Source organism: Cherax quadricarinatus, chromosome 23 (genome assembly GCF_038502225.1).
Source record: "Cherax quadricarinatus isolate ZL_2023a chromosome 23, ASM3850222v1, whole genome shotgun sequence".
Lineage (NCBI taxonomy): Eukaryota > Metazoa > Arthropoda > Malacostraca > Decapoda > Parastacidae > Cherax > Cherax quadricarinatus.
Genome location: NC_091314.1, coordinates 6,301,350 through 6,323,018, shown reverse-complemented (window position 1 = coordinate 6,323,018; position 21,669 = coordinate 6,301,350). Strand labels below are relative to the sequence as shown.

The 21,669-nt window shown below is 45.9% G+C and overlaps 1 protein-coding gene across 1 annotated transcript; it reads right to left on the bottom strand.

The window, feature by feature from the left end:
- LOC128685762 (myb-like protein Q) lies at positions 1-15,605 on the bottom strand (the record flags this gene model as incomplete). The annotated part of the gene is given in 2 exon segments (XM_053772394.2): positions 1-2,265; positions 15,461-15,605. A coding segment is annotated over 1 exon segment (1,746 nt). The 5' UTR covers positions 2,234-2,265; positions 15,461-15,605.
- Between the last annotated feature and the right edge of the window lie 6,064 nt (positions 15,606-21,669).

Sequence of the window (21,669 nt, the reverse complement as noted above, 5' to 3'; positions counted from 1 at the left end):
GCTGTACACTGAACAAGAATAGGGGATCTCTTCACCACCCTGGGGTTTCTGATTTAATACGAAGAACTAACTTCGTCTATGCTAAACCGCAGATGACAGATTGATGGAAAGTGCTTCGTGTGCAACCTTAACTCCTTAACTTCATAATCATGCTGTCTGTACCTTCAACGTAGCTTTAATCTTATGGGTCATATACCGTCAGTGTAAATACTGTCATTTCCATCTCTTAAAAAACTTCGGGCTAAATATAATGCAGTTTCAGACAAATCGACACCAGTGTTGTTGAGTGCATTGTACAGAGATGGATCAATAGTGTATGATAGCGTGATATTCTACAGCATACGTTGAGTAAATACGTCACAAACGAACAAGTAGAGCAGCTATATAGTGTTTTATGAGTAGCAACTACTCAGCAGAGAGAGCAAACCACGACAGGTTATTATATGTGCGACTCCGTAGTGGAGAACTAAGTGTTTGATGACAGTGCTCAGTGTGTCTGTTCCAAGGGCAGCCTGGTCGCAGGGCCAAGAATTTTGTTGGCAGGACCCTTAGCTAACGAGGAAGGTCCTCTGTAGATGGTGGCTTGACTCATGTGTTCGGTCACAGGGCCCTTGTTGAGGTTACTAGGACCCCTGTTTATTCCCGAGGGTCCAGTCCGTCTATCAGAAGGGCCAAGGTTTATTTCTGCTGGGCCTTTGCTAAGGTAACTTGGGCCCTTAGTTAATTCACCGGGACCCTTATTTATATTACTTGGGCCCTTATTTAACCAAGCTGGACCCTTATTTAGGTTTCCAGGACCTTTATGTTGCCCGGCAGGACCATGCTGGAGTAGTGATGGTCCCACATTCAGCCCAGATGGCCCTTTGCTGAGCCCTAAGGATTTACGACGTACTTGCGGATAGACCTGCTTAGCTCTATGGTCTTCTGTGGCAACACTGCTCAAGCTGAAGGATCGAACCCTGTCTACACACTCTTCAACTTTCTTGGTCTCTGTCTGGATACTCTCTACTCTCTCCTCTAGACTTTCTTCGCTGCGGTCTAGCTGCGTGTCAGATGGCGCCCTATCTGATACAACGGTCGCTGTATCATCAGTTATTTCGTCTTCTTCTTCTTCAGTTTCTGCTTCCTCTGTGGGACTCAATACATTCTGAAGGAGTTTGTTTATGTTACTAAACGAGTCGTCATTGTTGCCTTCCTCCGATGATTCACTTCGTTTTCTGACTCGTTGCTGTGTTGGCTGCTGTTCCTGTTCGAGTTCTTTTTGCTTTTGCTGCTCTTCCAGTTGTTGCTGCTCTTTAAGTTGTTGATTGAACTGATGCTGTTCCTGTTGTAATTGCTGCTGCTGTTGCTGCAGTAAAGTAAACTGCTGTTGGATTTGATATAATTGTTCTTTTATAGATTGATGTTGCTGTAACTGATGGTACTGTAATTGCTGTTGCTGCACTCTATGCTGCTGCAACAAATGTTGTTGTACTTGCTGCTGCTGATAAACTAGGTAACCATACCGTTGTTTATTTGTTTGTATGTTAATGAACTTCTGTTGCTGCTTAAGTAGATCTCTGTACTGTATTTGCTGCTGTCTTTGTAAACTCTCAAACTGATGTTTTTGTTGGCGAGAGAGTATCTGCTGCTGTTGCTGCAATTCTTGTTGCTGTTGTAGTAATTGATGATGCTGATTTTGCAAATGCTCTTGTCTCTGTTGAAATTGGTGCTGCTGTTTCTTCTGCTGGTGATGCAATCGCTGCTGCTCCTGACGCCAAGAAGGTCGTGCCGCTGTTGGTTTTAGGTTGCACTCCTCAGCTTCCGAGGCGCCTTGCAAATACAACACCACATCACCCAGGTCAGCCTTGGCTGGGGAACCTGTCGAGGCGCCAGTGGTGGTGGTGGTGGTGGTTTCCTTCAAGAGTTTTTGCCTGTTCTTTGCTTTAATTGTATTAAAGAACACACTTCCCTTCGGATCCTTCGAGCGAGGCTCTGGTGAAAGCGAGCGAGAAGTCCCTTGAGAACGGGGTGAGAGTGAGTAAGAAGTCGAAAGAGGTCGAGGAGAGAGAGAGCGAGATGCCGCTTGAGATCGGGGCTGGAGGGAGTGGGTCACTGTAGATTGAGTAGGGACGTGACCCCTCGCCTGGGTCCTCTGTGGTACCCAGGGGTCTTCAGGTTTCACTGAAGACTTCCTGGCCTGTCGGGAATGGCGCTGATGCCTTTGGGCTAGTGGGTCCTGACCCCCACTCATCAATACGCTTACTCTATGTTTCGCTCGCCTTCCTGCAAGGAAAAGGGAAAAGATGGGATTGTGTATGACCCTACGATTATTCAGGCCTCACATCTGTACAAGTTATATCGTACACACAAATCTATATAAAATCTTCAGCACGTGTATATATTAAACAAGTTATAAGCCGACCAGTTTTGAAATACAAGTCAAAGGCGAACTGATTATTGCAAAGATTTACGAATGTAATTTTTAAAAAATATAACTACAAATATAACTTCAGAGTAAAGGCATACTTAAGTGTAACTATTATGCTGGTACCTGTCTGGCTTTCAACCAGCAATAAGTAATAATTAACAGAGAAATACATAGGCAGTTAAACAGGATACTGACTAAATATTGTTCCCAATATAATGATAGTCATAAGTTGAACAAAATTTGTAGTAATTTCCTAAAACTTGCTTCACAACAGCATACACCGTATCACAGCAGTCACAAAAAGACAAATTTCCGGCGTTTTCAAATAGCAATTCAAAAAAATTCATTCCATGCAACGCGCGTGTGCCAGTGATTACTTATCTGTAACTACAGGAAATTATTATTATTATTATTAATGTGGGGGAAGTTCATGAGGGAGTAGGTAAAATGAAAGGGGGTAAGGCAGCCGGGATTGATGGGATAAAGATAGAAATTTTAAAAGCAGGTGGGGATATAGTTTTGGAGTGGTTGGTGCAATTATTTAATAAATGTATGGAAGAGGGTAAGGTACCTAGGGATTGGCAGAGAGCATGCATAGTTCCTTTGTATAAAGGCAAAGGGGACAAAAGAGTGCAAAAAATTATAGGGGGATAAATCTGTTGAGTATACCTGGTAAAGTGTATGGTAGAGTTATTATTGAAAGAATTAAGAGTAAGACGGAGAGTAGGATAGCAGATGAACAAGGAGGCTTTAGGAAAGGTAGGGGGTGTGTGGACCAGGTGTTTACAGTGAAACGTATAAGTGAACAGTATTTAGATAAGGCTAAAGAGGTCTTTGTGGCATTTATGGATTTGGAAAAGGCGTATGACATGGTGGATAGGGGGGCAATGTGGCAGATGTTGCAGGTGTATGGTGTAGGAGGTAGGTTACTGAAAGCAGTGAAGAGTTTTTACGAGGATAGTGAGGCTCAAGTTAGAGTATGTAGGAAAGAGAGAAATTATTTCCCAGTAAAAGTAGGCCTTAGACAAGGATGTGTGATGTCACCGTGGTTGTTTAATATATTTATAGATGGGGTTGTAAGAGAAGTAAATGCGAGGGTCTTGGCAAGAGGCGTGGAGTTAAAAGATAAAGAATCACATATAAAGTGGGAGTTGTCACAGTTGCTCTTTGCTGATGACACTGTGCTCTTGGGAGATTCTGAAGAGAAGCTGCAGAGGTTGGTGGATGAATTTGGTAGGGTGTGCAAAAGAAGAAAATTAAAAGTGAATACAGGAAAGAGTAAGGTAATGAGGATAACAAAAAGATTAGGTGATGAAAGATTGGATATCAGATTGGAGGGAGAGAGTATGGAGGAGGTGAATGTATTCAGATATTTGGGAGTGGACGTGTCAGCGGATGGGTCTATGAAAGATGAGGTGAATCATAGAATTGATGAGGGGAAAAGGGTGAGTGGTGCACTTAGGAGTCTGTGGAGACAAAGAACTTTGTCCTTGGAGGCAAAGAGGGGAATGTATGAGAGTATAGTTTTACCAACGCTCTTATATGGGTGTGAAGCATGGGTGATGAATGTTGCAGCGAGGAGAAGGCTGGAGGCAGTGGAGATGTCATGTCTGAGGGCAATGTGTGGTGTGAATATAATGCAGAGAATTCGTAGTTTGGAAGTTAGGAGGAGGTGCGGGATTACCAAAGCTGTTGTCCAGACGGCTGAGGAAGGGTTGTTGAGGTGGTTCGGACATGTAGAGAGAATGGAGCGAAACAGAGTGACTGCAAGAGTGTATCAGTCTGTAGTGGAAGGAAGGCGGGGTAGGGGTCGGCCTAGGAAAGGTTGGAGGGAGGGGGTAAAGGAGGTTTTGTGTGCGAGGGGCTTGGACTTCCAGCAGGCATGCGTGAGCGTGTTTGATAGGAGTGAATGGAGACAAATGGTTTTTAATACTTGACGTGCTGTTGGAGTGTGAGCAAAGTAACATTTATGAAGGGGTTCAGGGAAACCGGCAGGCCGGACTTGAGTCCTGGAGATGGGAAGTAAAGTGCCTGCACTCTGAAGGAGGGGTGTTAATGTTGCAGTTTAAAAACTGTAGTGTAAAGCACCCTTCTGGCAAGACAGTGATGGAGTGAATGATGGTGAAAGTTTTTCTTTTTCGGGCCACCCTGCCTTGGTGGGAATAGGCCAGTGTGATAATAAAAAAAAATAAAAATATTATTTTATTATTATGTTGTTGTGTTGTTATCTTATTGGTGTTATGCTGTTGTTGTTAATGTGGAGTGCAGAGCCCGTGTGGGTTATTCAGTGCAAGGATCGAAGCAGGCTCGAGCCTCCGTACGATAATTGTTACACAACAGCAAATTGTAGATAGACACTACCAAAGTTATCAACATGTTTGCAGATCTTGGTTAAGAATTAACAAGGTGTTGGGTAGGAGGGGTGATGGCCAGGGCCAGAGAGGGAGGGGTGATGGCCAGGGCCAGGGAAGGAGGAGTGATGGCCAGGGTTAGGGAAGGAGGGGTGGTGGCCAGGGTCTAGAAAGGAGAGGTGGTGGACAAGATTAGGGAAGGAGGGGTGGTGGCCAGGGCTAGGGAAGGAGGGGTGGTGGCGAGGGCTAGGAAAGAAGGAGTGGTGGCCAGGGCTAGGGAAGGAGAGGTGGTGGCCAGGGCTAGGGAAGGAGGGGTGGTGGCCAGAGCTAGGGAAGGAGGGGTGGTGGCCAGGGTTAGGGAAGGAGGGATGGTGGCCAGAGCTAAGGAAGGAGGGCTGGTGGCCAGGGCTAGGGAAGGAGGGGTGGTGGCCAGAGCAAGGGAAGGAGAGGTGGTGGCCAGGGCTAGGGAAGGAGGGGTGGTGGCCAGGGATGGGAAGGAGGGATGGTGGCCAGAGCTAGGGAAGGAGGGGTGGTGGCGAGGGCTAGGAAAGAAGGAGTGGTGGCCAGGGCTAGGGAAGGAGAGGTGGTGGCCAGGGCTAGGGAAGGAGGGGTGGTGGCCAGAGCTAGGGAAGGAGGGGTGGTGGCCAGGGTTAGGGAAGGAGGGGTGGTGGCCAGAGCAAGGGAAGGAGAGGTGGTGGCCAGGGTTAGGGAAGGAGGGGTGGTGGCCAGATCTAGGGAAGGAGGGGTGGTGGCCAGATCTAGGGAAGGAGAGGTGGTGGCCAGGGCTAGGGAAGGAGGGGTGGTGGCCAGAGCTAGGGAAGGAGGGGTGGTGGCCTGGGTTAGGGAAGGAGGGGTGGTGGCCAGGGCTAGGGAAGGAAGGGTGGTGGCCAGGGCTAGGGAAGGAGAGGTGGTGGCCAGGGCTTGGGAAGGAGGGGTGGTGGCCAGAGCCAGGGAAGGAGAGGTGGTGGCCAGGGTTAGGGAAGGAAGGGTGGTGGCCAGGGCTAGGGAACGAGGGGTGGTGGCCAGAGCTAGGGAAGGAGGGGTGGTGGCCAGGGCTAGGGAAGGAGGGGTGGTGGCCAGGGCTAGGGAAGGAGGGGTGGTGGCCAGAGCTAGGGAAGGAGGGGTGGTGGTCAGAGCTAGGGAAGGAGGGGAGGTGGCCAGGACTAGGGAAGGAGGGGTGGTGGCCAGGGCTAGGGAAGGAGGGGTGGTGGCCAGATCTAGGGAAGGAGGGGTGGTGGCCATAGCTAGGGAAGGAGAGGTGGTGGCCAGGGCTAGGAAAGGAGGGGTGGTGGCCAGATCTAGGGAAGGAGGGGTGGTGGCCAGAGCTAGGGAAGGAGAGGTGGTGGCCAGGGCTAGGGAAGGAGGGGTGGTGGCCAGAGCTAGGGAAGGAGGGGTGGTGGCCAGAGCTAGGGAAGGAGGGGTGGTGGCCAGGGCTAGGGAAGGAAGGGTGGTGGCCAGGGCTAGGGGAGAGGTGGTGGCCAGGGCTTGGGAAGGAGGGGTGGTGGCCAGAGCCAGGGAAGGAGAGGTGGTGGCCAGGGCTAGGGAAGGAAGGGTGGTAGCCAGGGCTAGGGAAGGAGGGGTGGTGGCCAGGGCTAGGGAAGGAGGGGTGGTGGCCAGGGCTAGGGAAGGAGGGGTGGTGGCCAGGGCTAGGTAAGGAGGGGTGGTGGCCAGGGCTAAGGAAGGAGGGGTGGTGGCCAGTGGTAGGGAAGGAGGGGTGGTGGCCAGGGCTAGGGAAGGAGGGGTGGTGGCCAAGTCTAGGGAAGGAGGGGTGGTGGCCAGAGCTAGGGAAGGAGGGTTGGTGGCCAGGGCTAGGGAAGGAGTGGTGGCCAGGGCTAGGGAAGGAGGGGTGGTGGCCAGGGCTAGGGAAGGAGAGGTGGTGGCCAGGGCTAGGGAAGGAGGGGTGGTGGCTAGGGCTAGGTAAGGAGGGGTGGTGGCCAGGGCTAAGGAAGGAGGGGTGGTGGCCAGAGGTAGGGAAGGAGGGGTGGTGGCCAGGGCTAGGGAAGGAGGGGTGGTGGCCATGTCTAGGGAAGGAGGGGTGGTGGCCAGAGCTAGGGAAGGAGGGGTGGTGGCCAGGGCTAGGGAAGGAGTGGTGGCCAGGGCTAGGGAAGGAGGGGTGGTGGCCAGGGCTAGGGAAGGAGAGGTGGTGGCCAGGGCTAGGGAAGGAGGGGGGGTGGCTAGGGCTAGGGAAGGAGGGGTGGTGGCCAGAGCTAGGGAAGGAGGGGTGGTGGACAGAGCTAGGGAAGGAGGGGTGGTGGCCTGGGCTAGGGAAGGAGGGGTGGTGGCCAGGGCTAGGGAAGGAGGGGTGGTGGCCAGAGCTAGGGAAGGAGGGGTGGTGGCCAGGGCTAGGGAAGGAGGGGTGGTGGCCAGGGCTAGGGAAGGAGGGGTGGTGGCCAGGGCTAGGGAAGGAGGGGTGGTGGCCAGGGCTAGGGAAGCAGGGGTGGTGGCCAGGGTTAGGGAAGGAGGGGTGGTGGCCAGGGCTAGGGAAGGAGGGGTGGTGGCCAGGGCTAGGGAAGGAGGGGTGGTGGCCAGGGTTAGGGAAGGAGGGGTGGTGGCCAGGGCTAGGGAAGGAGGGGTGGTGGCCAGGGCTAGGGAAGGAGAGGTGGTGGCCAGGGCTAGGGAAGGAGGTGGTGGCCAGGGCTAGGGAAGGAGAGGTGGTGGCCAGGGTTAGGGAAGGAGGGGTGGTGGCCAGGGCTAGGGAAGGAGGGGTGGTGGCCAGGGCTAGGGAAGGAGAGGTGGTGGCCAGGGCTAGGGAAGGAAAGGTGGTGGCCAGAGCTAGGGAAGGAGGGGTGGTGGCCAGGGTTAGGCAAGGAGGGGTGGTGGCCAGAGCTAGGGAAGGAGGGGTGGTGGCCAGGGCTACGGAAGGAGGGGTGGTGGCCAGAGCAAGGGAAGGAGAGGTGGTGGCCAGGGCTAGGGAAGGAGGGGTGGTGGCCAGAGCTAGGGAAGGAGGGGTGGTGGCCAGGGCTAGGGAAGGAGAGGTGGTGGCCAGGGCTAGGGAAGGAGGTGGTGGCCAGGGCTAGGGAAGGAGAGGTGGTGGCCAGGGTTAGGGAAGGAGGGGTGGTGGCCAGGGCTAGGGAAGGAGGGGTGGTGGCCAGGGTTAGGGAAGGAGGGGTGGTGGCCAGAGCTAGGGAAGGAGGGGTGGTGGCCAGGGCTAGGGAAGGAGAGGTGGTGGCCAGGGCTAGGGAAGGAGGTGGTGGCCAGGGCTAGGGAAGGAGAGGTGGTGGCCAGGGTTAGGGAAGGAGGGGTGGTGGCCAGGGCTAGGGGAGGGGTGGTGGCCAGGGCTAGGGAAGGAGAGGTGGTGGCCAGGGCTAGGGAAGGATAGGTGGTGGCCAGAGCTAGGGAAGGAGGGGTGGTGGCGAGGGTTAGGGAAGGAGGGGTGGTGGCCAGAGCTAGGGAAGGAGGGGTGGTGGCCAGGGCTACGGAAGGAGGGGTGGTGGCCAGAGCAAGGGGAGGAGAGGTGGTGGCCAGGGCTAGGGAAGTAGGGGTGGTGGCCAGAGCTAGGGAAGGAGGGGTGGTGGCCAGAGCTAGGGAAGGAGAGGTGGTGGCCCGGGCTAGGGAAGGAGGGGTGGTGGCCAGAGCTAGGGAAGGAGGGGTGGTGGCCTGGGTTAGGGAAGGAGGGGTGGTGGCCAGGGCTAGGGAAGGAGAGGTGGCGGCCAGGGATAGGGAAGGAGGGGTGGTGGCCAGGGTTAGGGAAGGAGGGGTGGTGGCCAGGGCTAGGGAAGGAGAGGTGGTGGCCAGGGCTAGGGAAGGAGGTGGTGGCCAGGGCTAGGGAAGGAGAGGTGGTGGCCAGGGTTAGGGAAGGAGGGGTGGTGGCCAGGGCTAGGGGAGGGGTGGTGGCCAGGGCTAGGGAAGGAGAGGTGGTGGCCAGGGCTAGGGAAGGAAAGGTGGTGGCCAGAGCTAGGGAAGGAGGGGTGGTGGCCAGGGTTAGGCAAGGAGGGGTGGTGGCCAGAGCGAGGGAAGGAGGGGTGGTGGCCAGGGCTACGGAAGGAGGGGTGGTGGCCAGAGCAAGGGCAGGAGAGGTGGTGGCCAGGGCTAGGGAAGGAGGAGTGGTGGCCAGAGCTAGGGAAGGAGGGGTGGTGGCCAGAGCTAGGGAAGGAGAGGTGGTGGCCCGGGCTAGGGAAGGAGGGGTGGTGGCCAGAGCTAGGGAAGGAGGGGTAGTGGCCTGGGTTAGGAAAGGAGGGGTGGTGGCCAGGGCTAGGGAAGGAGAGGTGGCGGCCAGGGCTAGGGAAGGAGGGGTGGTGGCCAGGGTTAGGGAAGGAGGGGTGGTGGCCAGGGCTAGGGAAGGAGGGGTGGTGGCCAGGGCTACGGAAGGAGAGGTGGTGGCCAGGGCTAGGGAAGGAGAGGTGGCGGCCAGGGCTAGGGAAGGAGGAACAGTACCACTTAAAGCCCTCATAATCAATAAGACGTGTTCTTGAACCTGGCACCAACAACACATATAAGTTTGGTTTAACTTCTGTTCACGACAAGACCCTAGATGCTGGTGAGGGGCTCTTGATTCAACGAAATGAAAGTACCCTCCACTTGGAGCAAACTGTATTATCTTCCATTTTGCAGGCGCTATATGTCCTCTTCGGGTTTAGCTCTTCCTGTGACTAATAATATATATATATATATATATATATATATATATATATATATATATATATATATATATATATATATATATATATATATATATATATATATATATATATATATATATATATATATAATATATATATATATATATATATATATATATATATATATATATATATATATATATATATATATATATATATATATATATATACACTGAAAAATCTACGCTTAGTTGTGTATATACCATGATTTATTTGGTTTATGACCTCTCGACAGCTCAAGGGGTCATTGAGGCTGCATCACCTGTATACCACAAGTCAAGAATATTTCAGTCTCTAAAATAAATATACAGAGTATATATTGTGAAAAACATTCCTCACGTTGTGATGAAAAATGATAATAATAATAATAATAATAATAATAATAATAATAATAATAATAATAATAATAATAATAATAATAGCATGCCTCGGGAAGAAGCAATATATATATATATATATATATATATATATATATATATATATATATATATATATATATATATATATATATATATATATATATATATATATATATATATATATATATATATATATATATATGTATATATATATATATATATATATATATATATATAATATATATATATATATATATATATATATATATATATATATATATATATATATATATATATATATATATATATATATATATATATGCAGACAAATAATTAATGTTTATTTGTTTGAACATGAGCAAAATAAATAGTAAGGAATCGAACCACGGCCCCATCGATCCTTGAGCAAACATACTAACCACCACACACCACTGGCATTCTGAGAGATATAGCCAAACGCTTTTACTGTTTGTAATATACAAATGTATATATACACTATGACATACCCGCGCCTGCGCGCATAATGTAATACACATACGCGAGCTCGAGCATGTAATACACATATATCCATGCATACAAAATAATACGCACACAGACATACGGACGAAATACTTTTAAAGCTGTATTCATCTTCAAGAAACAGTTCTCTTGGAAATAATTCCAAGAGAACTGTTCCACAACTCTCCACAACTCTCAACAACACTAGTCTCACACTTGCAGCTTGCACGCCGTAACCCAGTGTAAGTAATCTGCGAAATGCATGTCCTGTATGATATACGAGCATCCTCTCCTGTATGATAACATACGAGCATCCTCGTCAATAGAAATCACTTGATTGAAACCTATACAGAAGACTGTTAATATTGCTGATAATACCTTATTAGACATACATTGCTCACACAAAATGGATTGGATGTAAGAGGTAATGAAATATGTCAGCCTGACCTACGAGACATCAGTAAAGTGATGAGGATATCGTTATCGTTTATCGTTAGTAACGAGGGTGGGATGGAGTGGAGGGAAGAGGATAGGCCCGAGCAGGGAGAGACACACAAAAGGGGGTGAGGGTTGGTGGTGGGGAAGAGGAAGAGAGATTTGCAGAGGGGTGGCAAAAGTAACAGGGTGATGGGAGACGGGGTAAAGAAGGTATGAGTGGACGAGAGGAAAGTAGTGCTGTGGGAAAGGTGATGAGGGGAGAGTTGAAAAAAAAGAGAGGTGGACAGAACACAATGTAAGTTTAGAGAGAGAAGTGAGAAATACAAGAACAAAAGACAAATGAGACAAGACTAGGAAATACAGGAAACGATAAGACACGGGGCATAGCAAGATGATGAGAATAAAGAAGTGGCGAATGAGAAAAGAAAACGGAGGAAACAGAGTACAAAAGATAGGCTAGACAATGGGGGCGCGAAAGAAAACCTCAGATAAAATAGCGAAGGACAACCAGGAAATGAGGTCAAGCATTATCCGGAATATAGGATGCCTCCTTAAGAGGACACTGCTGTGTCCTTGTCTGAGGATGCTCTTTCTACGTCGCGTGAAATCAATACAAAACCCGCTGTCTTCCAACATGTACTTTAACAGATGGTTTAATTATTGGTGAATATAGTTTTACGAGATGTGGTTCTGACACTAGTATACTATACCAAAACACACGTATATTGGTGCAGTATACCGAGCAGTATAGCCAAAATGTTGCGCATCCTATGGTCTTTCTGATTATTGTATATATTGTATATGCAGTGACTGAAAATGATTTCTTTTAATAAAAATACGCTAAAAGAATCTAAATCTAATATCGTATAAATATGGGTATACTATGTACAAACAGGTATACCATACAAAAGCAAGGATATATCACTCAAAATACGGGTATATTATACCAAACACGGTTATACCAAGGAAAAAAAGTATACTACACAAAACGTGAATATGCAAAAAGCAGGCGTATACACATAACAAGGGGTTAACCTCAAAACACATTTATACCATACAAAAACGCTGGTATTTAATAAAAATATGCATATACCAAACTAAAAGCCGAGGGTATACCAACGTCAACCATTGGGATACTATAAAAACAAACCACATAAAAACATGAGTACACCATACAAAAACAGAGGGATACCATGGAAGACAAGACACATATGCACCAGTTAGGTATCTTTATTCCGAAAGGTCTCCCCTACACAGGAAGTTGAATACATCTCCAAGCTGAGTGACTGACCACTGCAAACTACTCCTTCAAGGTTGATGCGCCCACCACATCATTGTTACCCCTCCATGGCTGCTGTCTCCATGTTTGTAACCTCTGTATTCAACTGATAAAGCCTACTGTGTAGGCGAAGCGTTTATGAACTTGAGTCTATTTATCGGCATTATATACCATTATAACACAGGGATACCATACAAAAACACAGATACACAGCCCAAAGACATGGGTATACTATACAAAAATATAGGTATGCCATAAAAAATATAGGTATGCCATATGGAAACATGGGGATACCATAAAAACGCAGATACACCACACAAACCCATGGCTATACCATATAAAAACAACATAAATACACCACACAAAAACATGGGTATACCATACAAAAGCATAGGGATACCAAGCAAAAGCATAGGAATAACATGCAAAAGCATAGGGATACCATGCAAAAGCACAAGGATACCATACGAAAACAGTTACACCACAAAAAACATGGGTATACCATGCAAAAGAATAGGGATACCATACAAAAAAATACACCATATAAAAACATGGGTTCACCATACAAAAGCATAAGGATACCATAGAAACATAGATATACCACACAAAACATGGAGTATACCATACGAAAACTAGTAAAAATGTTTGTCTGCACGTTCTAATAATCCTCATAGAGAGGTGGTGAGCGTCTCTTGCGATGTCCATGTGCGAGGCTCGTATTTTGAATAAGTAATAGTGAGAGTAAGATTATAACAACAAAGCAATGTAGGAAAGATAGACCAGGACGTGATGAGGGTTTGATTAAAAAAAGCTTGTTGGTAATTTACTTATACCACTGACTTTGTTAGCCATCTCTCTAGCACTGATATAGTACTGGAAAAATATGAAAAGAGGACCACAGTGATTCCGTAGGGTAATACAATTTTCCTAAGTTTCTATGTGAGATATTTTAATTACTTGACTAGATGTTCAATGTAAGCAAAGACTATATTTTACTTGTGCACCGAACTACATTATTGGGTGATTCATGCAGCTACAAAAACTAAGGTCACCCACATCCAATTGTCTATAAATATGAGCCTGCGCACTATATACAGGCATGTGCAAAAGCATTCCTGTGAACTAAAAAGCAATCATGCTCAATGAAACATTACGTCAGTGCGCAAAGAATAAATGACGAATTCTGAAGTGGAATCTGTGCTGAGCATTCTTAGTTAGTGAATCGTTTGCCCAACACTGCGTGGAATTCGGGGTACTTAAACTTCTGTTTACAACTGCTAAATCAACTGCGAAGAACGTTAAAAATCTAGTCTATTACTATACATGTTAACAAACGTATACATTATTTTTTATTACTTTTAATTATTTCATTTCGCGATGGAAGTGCATACGCCAGTCAATGTTCCATGGCACCGCAATATCAGGAAAGAAAATAAAAGGCACTGTTGGTGATATAAATCTACGGTCTTGCAACCCAAGTTTAATTAGGCTAGAAGTCTATTGATATATGCTATTTACCTTTGATTTACCCTTGACGGGGTTCAAGAGTTTTCTCACTCGCAGCCCGGCCCTGAGCCAGGCTTGTCATGAAAGAGATTAATAATCTTATGAGTACGAATATATTTACTCCCTTACTGTTCACAAAGTAACTGTTCGCATATTTCCGAGCAAGGAATTACACAGTTATTGTTTAACCATCTGAAAATCTTTTAATAATTTAGGAATTAGTTACTGAATCGCTATGAGGAGATACGTGAATTGTTCAAGGGGTCGCTTAGAGCGGCAAGATGATTCCCATATAAGAAAGTAAAGCCGTAGCTGCCATGCTCGATTATTATATATTATTTTTTTGGTTGCACACGTTGGGGATGCCTTGATACCGATTGAAAGGCTCTTGATACCCGGAATTGGAGCTACCTTGTTTTGGTACCTTCCCCTTCCCCATGGGTTTAGTAATAATAATAATAAAAATAATAATAATAATAATTATAAGAGTACGAGTTTGATTAAGGCCGCAAAATATTATTTAAATAATGAACCTTAAACTTCGACTGAAAACCTTATCCAGTCAAATGCTCATAACAGGATTTTCTCAGAAACTATGCTTATTACATTTGTGAAGATAATCATATCACGTTTGTGAGTTCGTAATATTGTGATGACACCATGATCATTGGTCATGATAAGCGCTAATGTATATGAGGGAGGTCGCTAGGGACAACACAAGCAATCTCTGTGTAATAGCGTTAAATATGGGAAATTCCAGGTTAGCTAAGCTCCAATACGGGAAATACCTGTCTACTAGCGCTAATGCAGGAAATATTTGTCTAGCAGTGCTTAGAAGCACTAAATACCGTCAATATCTGCTAAGTAGCTGAAAACTGGAAGTACTAGCCTAGCAGTGCTGAATATAGAAAATACCTGCCTAGCAGCTCTTATTACTATAAATACCTGTCTAGCAGCGCTTATCATAGGAAATATCTGCCTAGCTCTATAAACAAGAATTATGTTTAGGAATTCTGGAAACAGTAAAAACCCTTTCCAGCAGCTCTCACTGCAGGAAACACCTACCTAGTACAGCTAAATACAAAAAAATTCTTCATAGCAGTGATGAATATGGTAAATACCTTCGTAGCAGCTCTCAGTGAAGAAAATGCTTTCCCAGTAGAGCTAAATACATGAAATTTCTACGTAGCAACTGAGAGGGGAGCAGGAGGGAGGGGGGGGGCTAAGGCGGTGGAGGGGGATGTAAGACAGTGGGGGAAGAGCTAAGACAGTGGAGGGGAAGTAAGGAGGGGATGTAAGACGGGGGAGGGGGGTGTTAGACGGTAAGGGGGATTTCGGAGGGTGGAGGGGGCGCTAAGACTGTGGAGCCGCAATATATTGGTAGGGAAGTGGTAAATTCCCCAGGGAGGGGGGACGGGAGGCGGGGGCGGGGTCATACAAGAAAGAAATTGTATTAATTATGTTTGATAAGTGAAAAAAAGAGGGAGCTCCAATTTTTAGGATCAGGAACCATTCGCCATCGTCTCCTCTTCCTTTGAACGGAAGAGGAAACGGAAGTAGTGGTAACTATGATATTTAAGGCAGGGAAGAGATATTCTCTGACTGTCCCAGCCTCCCCTCTCCCATCCCCTCCCCATGAACCAAAAATTGAAGTGGGCGTGGCTCAGATACCCTAGTATCAGTGTTACCTAAAATAACTCAAAATACTAGTAGCTATTTAATATTTTACTACATATCTTTAGCGAAATTTAGCCCGAAAGACTAGTTGTCTGTCATCCACGAGGATACCCGATGCTTTATTCACGTTCAGTCTAGCAGAGTTGACATTTTAATGCAGATTTTTGTGTGGAACACCTGTGAATACCGTCACCAAATATTGTCAGCTGATAAACTGGTTTCATTTGTATATAGCATATTTTTTGTCTTCTCAACCAGCAGCACTCCACTTCGCCGCTAATACAAACCACGACAGGGCGCATTTACCGCTCCTATGCCATTACCTGGGACGAGACTAGCAACACGACACAGACTAGCGCAGCAAACACACTAACAAGAAGAAGAACCAGCTGTCGAGCTGGGCGTGTAGAGGTGGGGGAAGAGCTGGTGTAGCACGGACCCTCCACGACCACCCACCACCACGGTCGACGGAACACTGGCGCGCCACAGCGGCGCCGCCCTCGTAAACAACACGAATTTATTTTACACTTTCTAGTTTATTTATATAAAAAAACGTGTAATTGTTGTTATTGGCGTGTTCTGTTGTCTCCTGGGTTTTTTGTTCCTCTCCTCCCTGTTGAGCCTGCCGGGTTTAGAGGGTCCAATGCATAGTATGTCTGACTTTTTTGAAAAAAAAAATGTTTATGTTTAAAAAGTGTTTTATTTGTTCCATAAAATACTGATGCGCCACGTACACTGAAGCACCACGTACACTGAAGTGCCACGTACACTGAAGCACCACGTACACTGAAGCACCACGTACACTGTGAGTTGTTTTCTCTCTCTCACACACACATAGCTTCAGGAGTAGGTATGATAGGTCCCTGGGAACGAGAAATCAGTACAGCTAGTTATTTAAGTCGCGATCAGGAGCTATGACTCGATTTTGTAATTGGTACAACTCGATAAATGCGCTCGCGCACACGCACACACGCGCGCGCGCTCGAGCAAGCGCACTTTACCTCCTGCTAATTAATTTTTACGAAAAAATATTAGTTTTACTTTTTGTAATCATTCAGAAGGTAATGCTGTTATTATTATTATTATTATTATTATTATTATTATTATTATTATTATTATTATTATTACTATTATTATTATTATTATTATTATTATTATTATTATTATTATTATTATTATTATTACTATTATTATTATTATTATTATTATTATTATTATTATTATTATTATTATTATTATTATTATTGTTGTTATTATAATTATTATTATTATATAGGGTAGCGTTAAGACCATTGGAAGAATCACAGCTCCTCGGGAATGGGAGATAATCATGTTTGATCCGAGGAAGGAGATAGCTCAAGTGACTTGGAACAAGAGACCTTCGTCATAATCTAGGCATCCTGTTTAAGCCTTGACACTGAATACTTAGTAAGCTGCACAGTCATCAATCAGTCAGGTCTGAGTCATCGGTCAAGTATGGGTCATCAGTCATCAGTCAAGTGATAGTCTTCAGTTTTGATCCTTGTAGTGTTGGATCCTTCACCAGGATCACTGCTTACCACTCTCACATCACTTGTAGTGTTGGATCCTTCACCAGGATCACTGCTTACCACTCTCACATCACTTGTAGTGTTGGATCCTTCACCAGGATCACTGCTTACCACTCTCACATCACTTGTAGTGTTGGATCCTTCACCAGGATCACTGCTTACCACTCTCACATCACTTGTAGTGTTGGATCCTTCACCAGGATCACTGCTTACCACTCTCACATCACTTGTAGTGTTGGATCCTTCACCAGGATCACTGCTTACCACTCTCACATCACTTGTAGTGTTGGATCCTTCACCAGGATCACTGCTTACCACTCTCACATCACTTGTAGTGTTGGATCCTTCACCAGGATCACTGCTTACCACTCTCACATCACTTGTAGTGTTGGATCCTTCACCAGGATCACTGCTTACCACTCTCACATCACTTGTAGTGTTGGATCCTTCACCAGGATCACTGCTTACCACTCTCACATCACTTGTAGTGTTGGATCCTTCACCAGGATCACTGCTTACCACTCTCACATCACTTGTAGTGTTGGATCCTTCACCAGGATCACTGCTTACCACTCTCACATCACTTGTAGTGTTGGATCCTTCACCAGGATCACTGCTTACCACTCTCACATCACTTGTAGTGTTGGATCCTTCACCAGGATCACTGCTCATCGCTCTCACATCACTTGTAGTGTTGGATCCTTCACCAGGATCACTGCTTACCACTCTCACATCACTTGTAGTGTTGGATCCTTCACCAGGATCACTGCTTACCACTCTCACATCACTTGTAGTGTTGGATCCTTCACCAGGATCACTGCTTACCACTCTCACATCACTTGTAGTGTTGGATCCTTCACCAGGATCACTGCTTACCACTCTCACATCACTTGTAGTGTTGGATCCTTCACCAGGATCACTGCTCATCGCTCTCACATCACTTGTAGTGTTGGATCCTTCACCAGGATCACTGCTTACCACTCTCACATCACTTGTAGTGTTGGATCCTTCACCAGGATCACTGCTTACCACTCTCACATCACTTGTAGTGTTGGATCCTTCACCGGATCACTGCTTACCACTCTCACATCACTTGTAGTGTTGGATCCTTCACCAGGATCACTGCTTACCACTCTCACATCACTTGTAGTGTTGGATCCTTCACCAGGATCACTGCTTACCACTCTCACATCACTTGTAGTGTTGGATCCTTCACCAGGATCACTGCTTACCACTCTCACATCACTTGTAGTGTTGGATCCTTCACCAGGATCACTGCTTACCACTCTCACATCACTTGTAGTGTTGGATCCTTCACCAGGATCACTGCTTACCACTCTCACATCACTTGTAGTGTTGGATCCTTCACCAGGATCACTGCTTACCACTCTCACATCACTTGTAGTGTTGGATCCTTCACCAGGATCACTGCTTACCACTCTCACATCACTTGTAGTGTTGGATCCTTCACCAGGATCACTGCTTACCACTCTCACATCACTTGTAGTGTTGGATCCTTCACCAGGATCACTGCTTACCACTCTCACATCACTTGTAGTGTTGGATCCTTCACCAGGATCACTGCTTACCACTCTCACATCACTTGTAGTGTTGGATCCTTCACCAGGATCACTGCTCATCGCTCTCACATCACTTGTAGTGTTGGATCCTTCACCAGGATCACTGCTTACCACTCTCACATCACTTGTAGTGTTGGATCCTTCACCAGGATCACTGCTTACCACTCTCACATCACTTGTAGTGTTGGATCCTTCACCAGGATCACTGCTTACCACTCTCACATCACTTGTAGTGTTGGATCCTTCACCAGGATCACTGCTTACCACTCTCACATCACTTGTAGTGTTGGATCCTTCACCAGGATCACTGCTCATCGCTCTCACATCACTTGTAGTGTTGGATCCTTCACCAGGATCACTGCTTACCACTCTCACATCACTTGTAGTGTTGGATCCTTCACCAGGATCACTGCTTACCACTCTCACATCACTTGTAGTGTTGGATCCTTCACCAGGATCACTGCTTACCACTCTCACATCACTTGTAGTGTTGGATCCTTCACCAGGATCACTGCTTACCACTCTCACATCACTTGTAGTGTTGGATCCTTCACCAGGATCACTGCTCATCGCTCTCACATCACTTGTAGTGTTGGATCCTTCACCAGGATCACTGCTTACCACTCTCACATCACTTGTAGTGTTGGATCCTTCACCAGGATCACTGCTTACCACTCTCACATCACTTGTAGTGTTGGATCCTTCACCAGGATCACTGCTTACCACTCTCACATCACTTGTAGTGTTGGATCCTTCACCAGGATCACTGCTCATCGCTCTCACATCACTTGTAGTGTTGGATCCTTCACCAGGATCACTGCTTACCACTCTCACATCACTTGTAGTGTTGGATCCTTCACCAGGATCACTGCTTACCACTCTCACATCACTTGTAGTGTTGGATCCTTCACCAGGATCACTGCTCATCGCTCTCACATCACTTGTAGTGTTGGATCCTTCACCAGGATCACTGCTTACCACTCTCACATCACTTGTAGTGTTGGATCCTTCACCAGGATCACTGCTTACCACTCTCACATCACTTGTAGTGTTGGATCCTTCACCAGGATCACTGCTTACCACTCTCACATCACTTGTAGTGTTGGATCCTTCACCAGGATCACTGCTTACCACTCTCACATCACTTGTAGTGTTGGATCCTTCACCAGGATCACTGCTCATCGCTCTCACATCACTTGTAGTGTTGGATCCTTCACCAGGATCACTGCTTACCACTCTCACATCACTTGTAGTGTTGGATCCTTCACCAGGATCACTGCTTACCACTCTCACATCACTTGTAGTGTTGGATCCTTCACCAGGATCACTGCTTACCACTCTCACATCACTTGTAGTGTTGGATCCTTCACCAGGATCACTGCTCACCACTCTCACATCACTTGTAGTGTTGGATCCTTCACCAGGATCACTGATCATCGCTCTCACATCACTTGTAGTGTTGGATCCCTCATCAGGATCACTGCTCACCACTCTCACATCACTTGTAGTGTTGGATCCTTCACCAGGATCACTGCTTACCACTCTCACATCACTTGTAGTGTTCAGTCTTTCACCAGGATCACTGAGTACCACGCATACATCAATTGTAGTGTTGGATTCTTCACTAGAATCACTGAACATCACTCTCACATCACTTGAAGTGTTGGATCTTTCACCAGGATTACTGAACATCACCCACACATCATTTGTAGTGTCAGATTCTCCTCCAGCATCACTCTCACATCATTTGTAGTGTCAGATTCTCCTCCAGCATCACTCTCACATCATTTGTAGTGTCAGATTCTCCTCCAGCATCACTCTCACATCATTTGTAGTGAGATTCTCCTCCAGCATCACTCTCACATCATTTGTAGTGTCAGATTCTCCTCCAGCATCACTCTCACATCATTTGTAGTGTCAGATTCTCCTCCAGCATCACTCTCACATCATTTGTAGTGTCAAATTCTCCTCCAGAATCACTCTCACATCATTTGTAGTGTCAAATTCTCCTCCAGCATCACTCTCACATCATTTGTAGTGTCAAATTATCCTCCAGCATCACTCTCACATCATTTGTAGTGTCAAATTATCCTCCAGCATCACTCTCACATCATTTGTAGTGTCAAATTATCCTCCAGCATCACTCTCACATCATTTGTAGTGTCAGATTCTCCTCCAGCATCACTTGCAGTGTCTGAACCTTCATCAGGATCATAGAGGCATTGCGGTCACGTCTGAATCGATTCACCATATAGACCAGACTGTCAGCCTCTGCAGACGTCGGCAGGATTTTTTTCTCACTTTGATTCTTTTGTAAATAAAGCCTTTAGTGTGTGTTTTTATTACAGTAAATGCATATCACATATCACAATGATTATTTATAAAGCATATACACGTATTATTTAGTTTTCGACATGGGTTCAGATTTTTTATATTTTTTATGACAATTGAAGAATTATATTCTTCAATAAATGATGATGATTAACAGTGAACGATAGTTAAAGAAAATGTTGCAGTTTCTGGAGTTCCCGAGGGGTTTAAGACTCCTGTAGCCTCAAGGTTTTCTTATTCTAGAGAATCTTGCCATAAAGTTTGACTAGTTAGACAAACTGTCTTATGGCTGTGTTGTTACTGCTTAAATAACAAGTAATGTGGTTTTTCAGTATCTTCGGGTTGAATACGGGTGAAAAACATTGTTTTCACTTGCCTCACCTCTGTCCTCTCTCTGATTTTCTGTCATTTCTATAAGTATCTATCATCTATTCATCTCTATATATATTTCTCCATATCTATATTTCTCTCTCTGTTTCTTTCTCCCCCTTTTCTTTCTGTCTCAAGTTGACACATGACCATCACCAGTGGTAACCTTTTTCCTCCATATTTATAAACTGTGCTTTGGCTGGCTGGTCAGAGGTATTACTGAGGCAGCGGGAGCAGTGATTTATATACTTAAAATACTGTCTCCGTGCTTCAGTACAGTGGGCAGTTGTATAGATGTTATATATTGTTTTGTGCAGTAGAGAAATAAACTGCTTCTTGGCTAAGTCCTCAAATTATTTATATAGAATACTGAGCAATTGTTTGAGCTGAATCTCAGCCACAGACTGACTGACCCCGGGTTACGACTGTCAGTTGCGTCTCCATGACCAGGAGATCACAGGCTGAATGACTCCGAGTTATGAATTCGTAACTAGGTCAACTCTAAACTGATATAATTTGTGAGAGTTACCCTAATGAGACCAACAATACTGTCATAATTAGGAAGTTCCTACAACTAGATGATTCATTATGTTTGTAAAAATCTTATAATTTAGAGACTGTTGATAATTAACCAATTAAATATGATTCTTAGAGATTCTAAGGTGATTTAACAATATTATCAGTCACAGGTAACTTCCAACT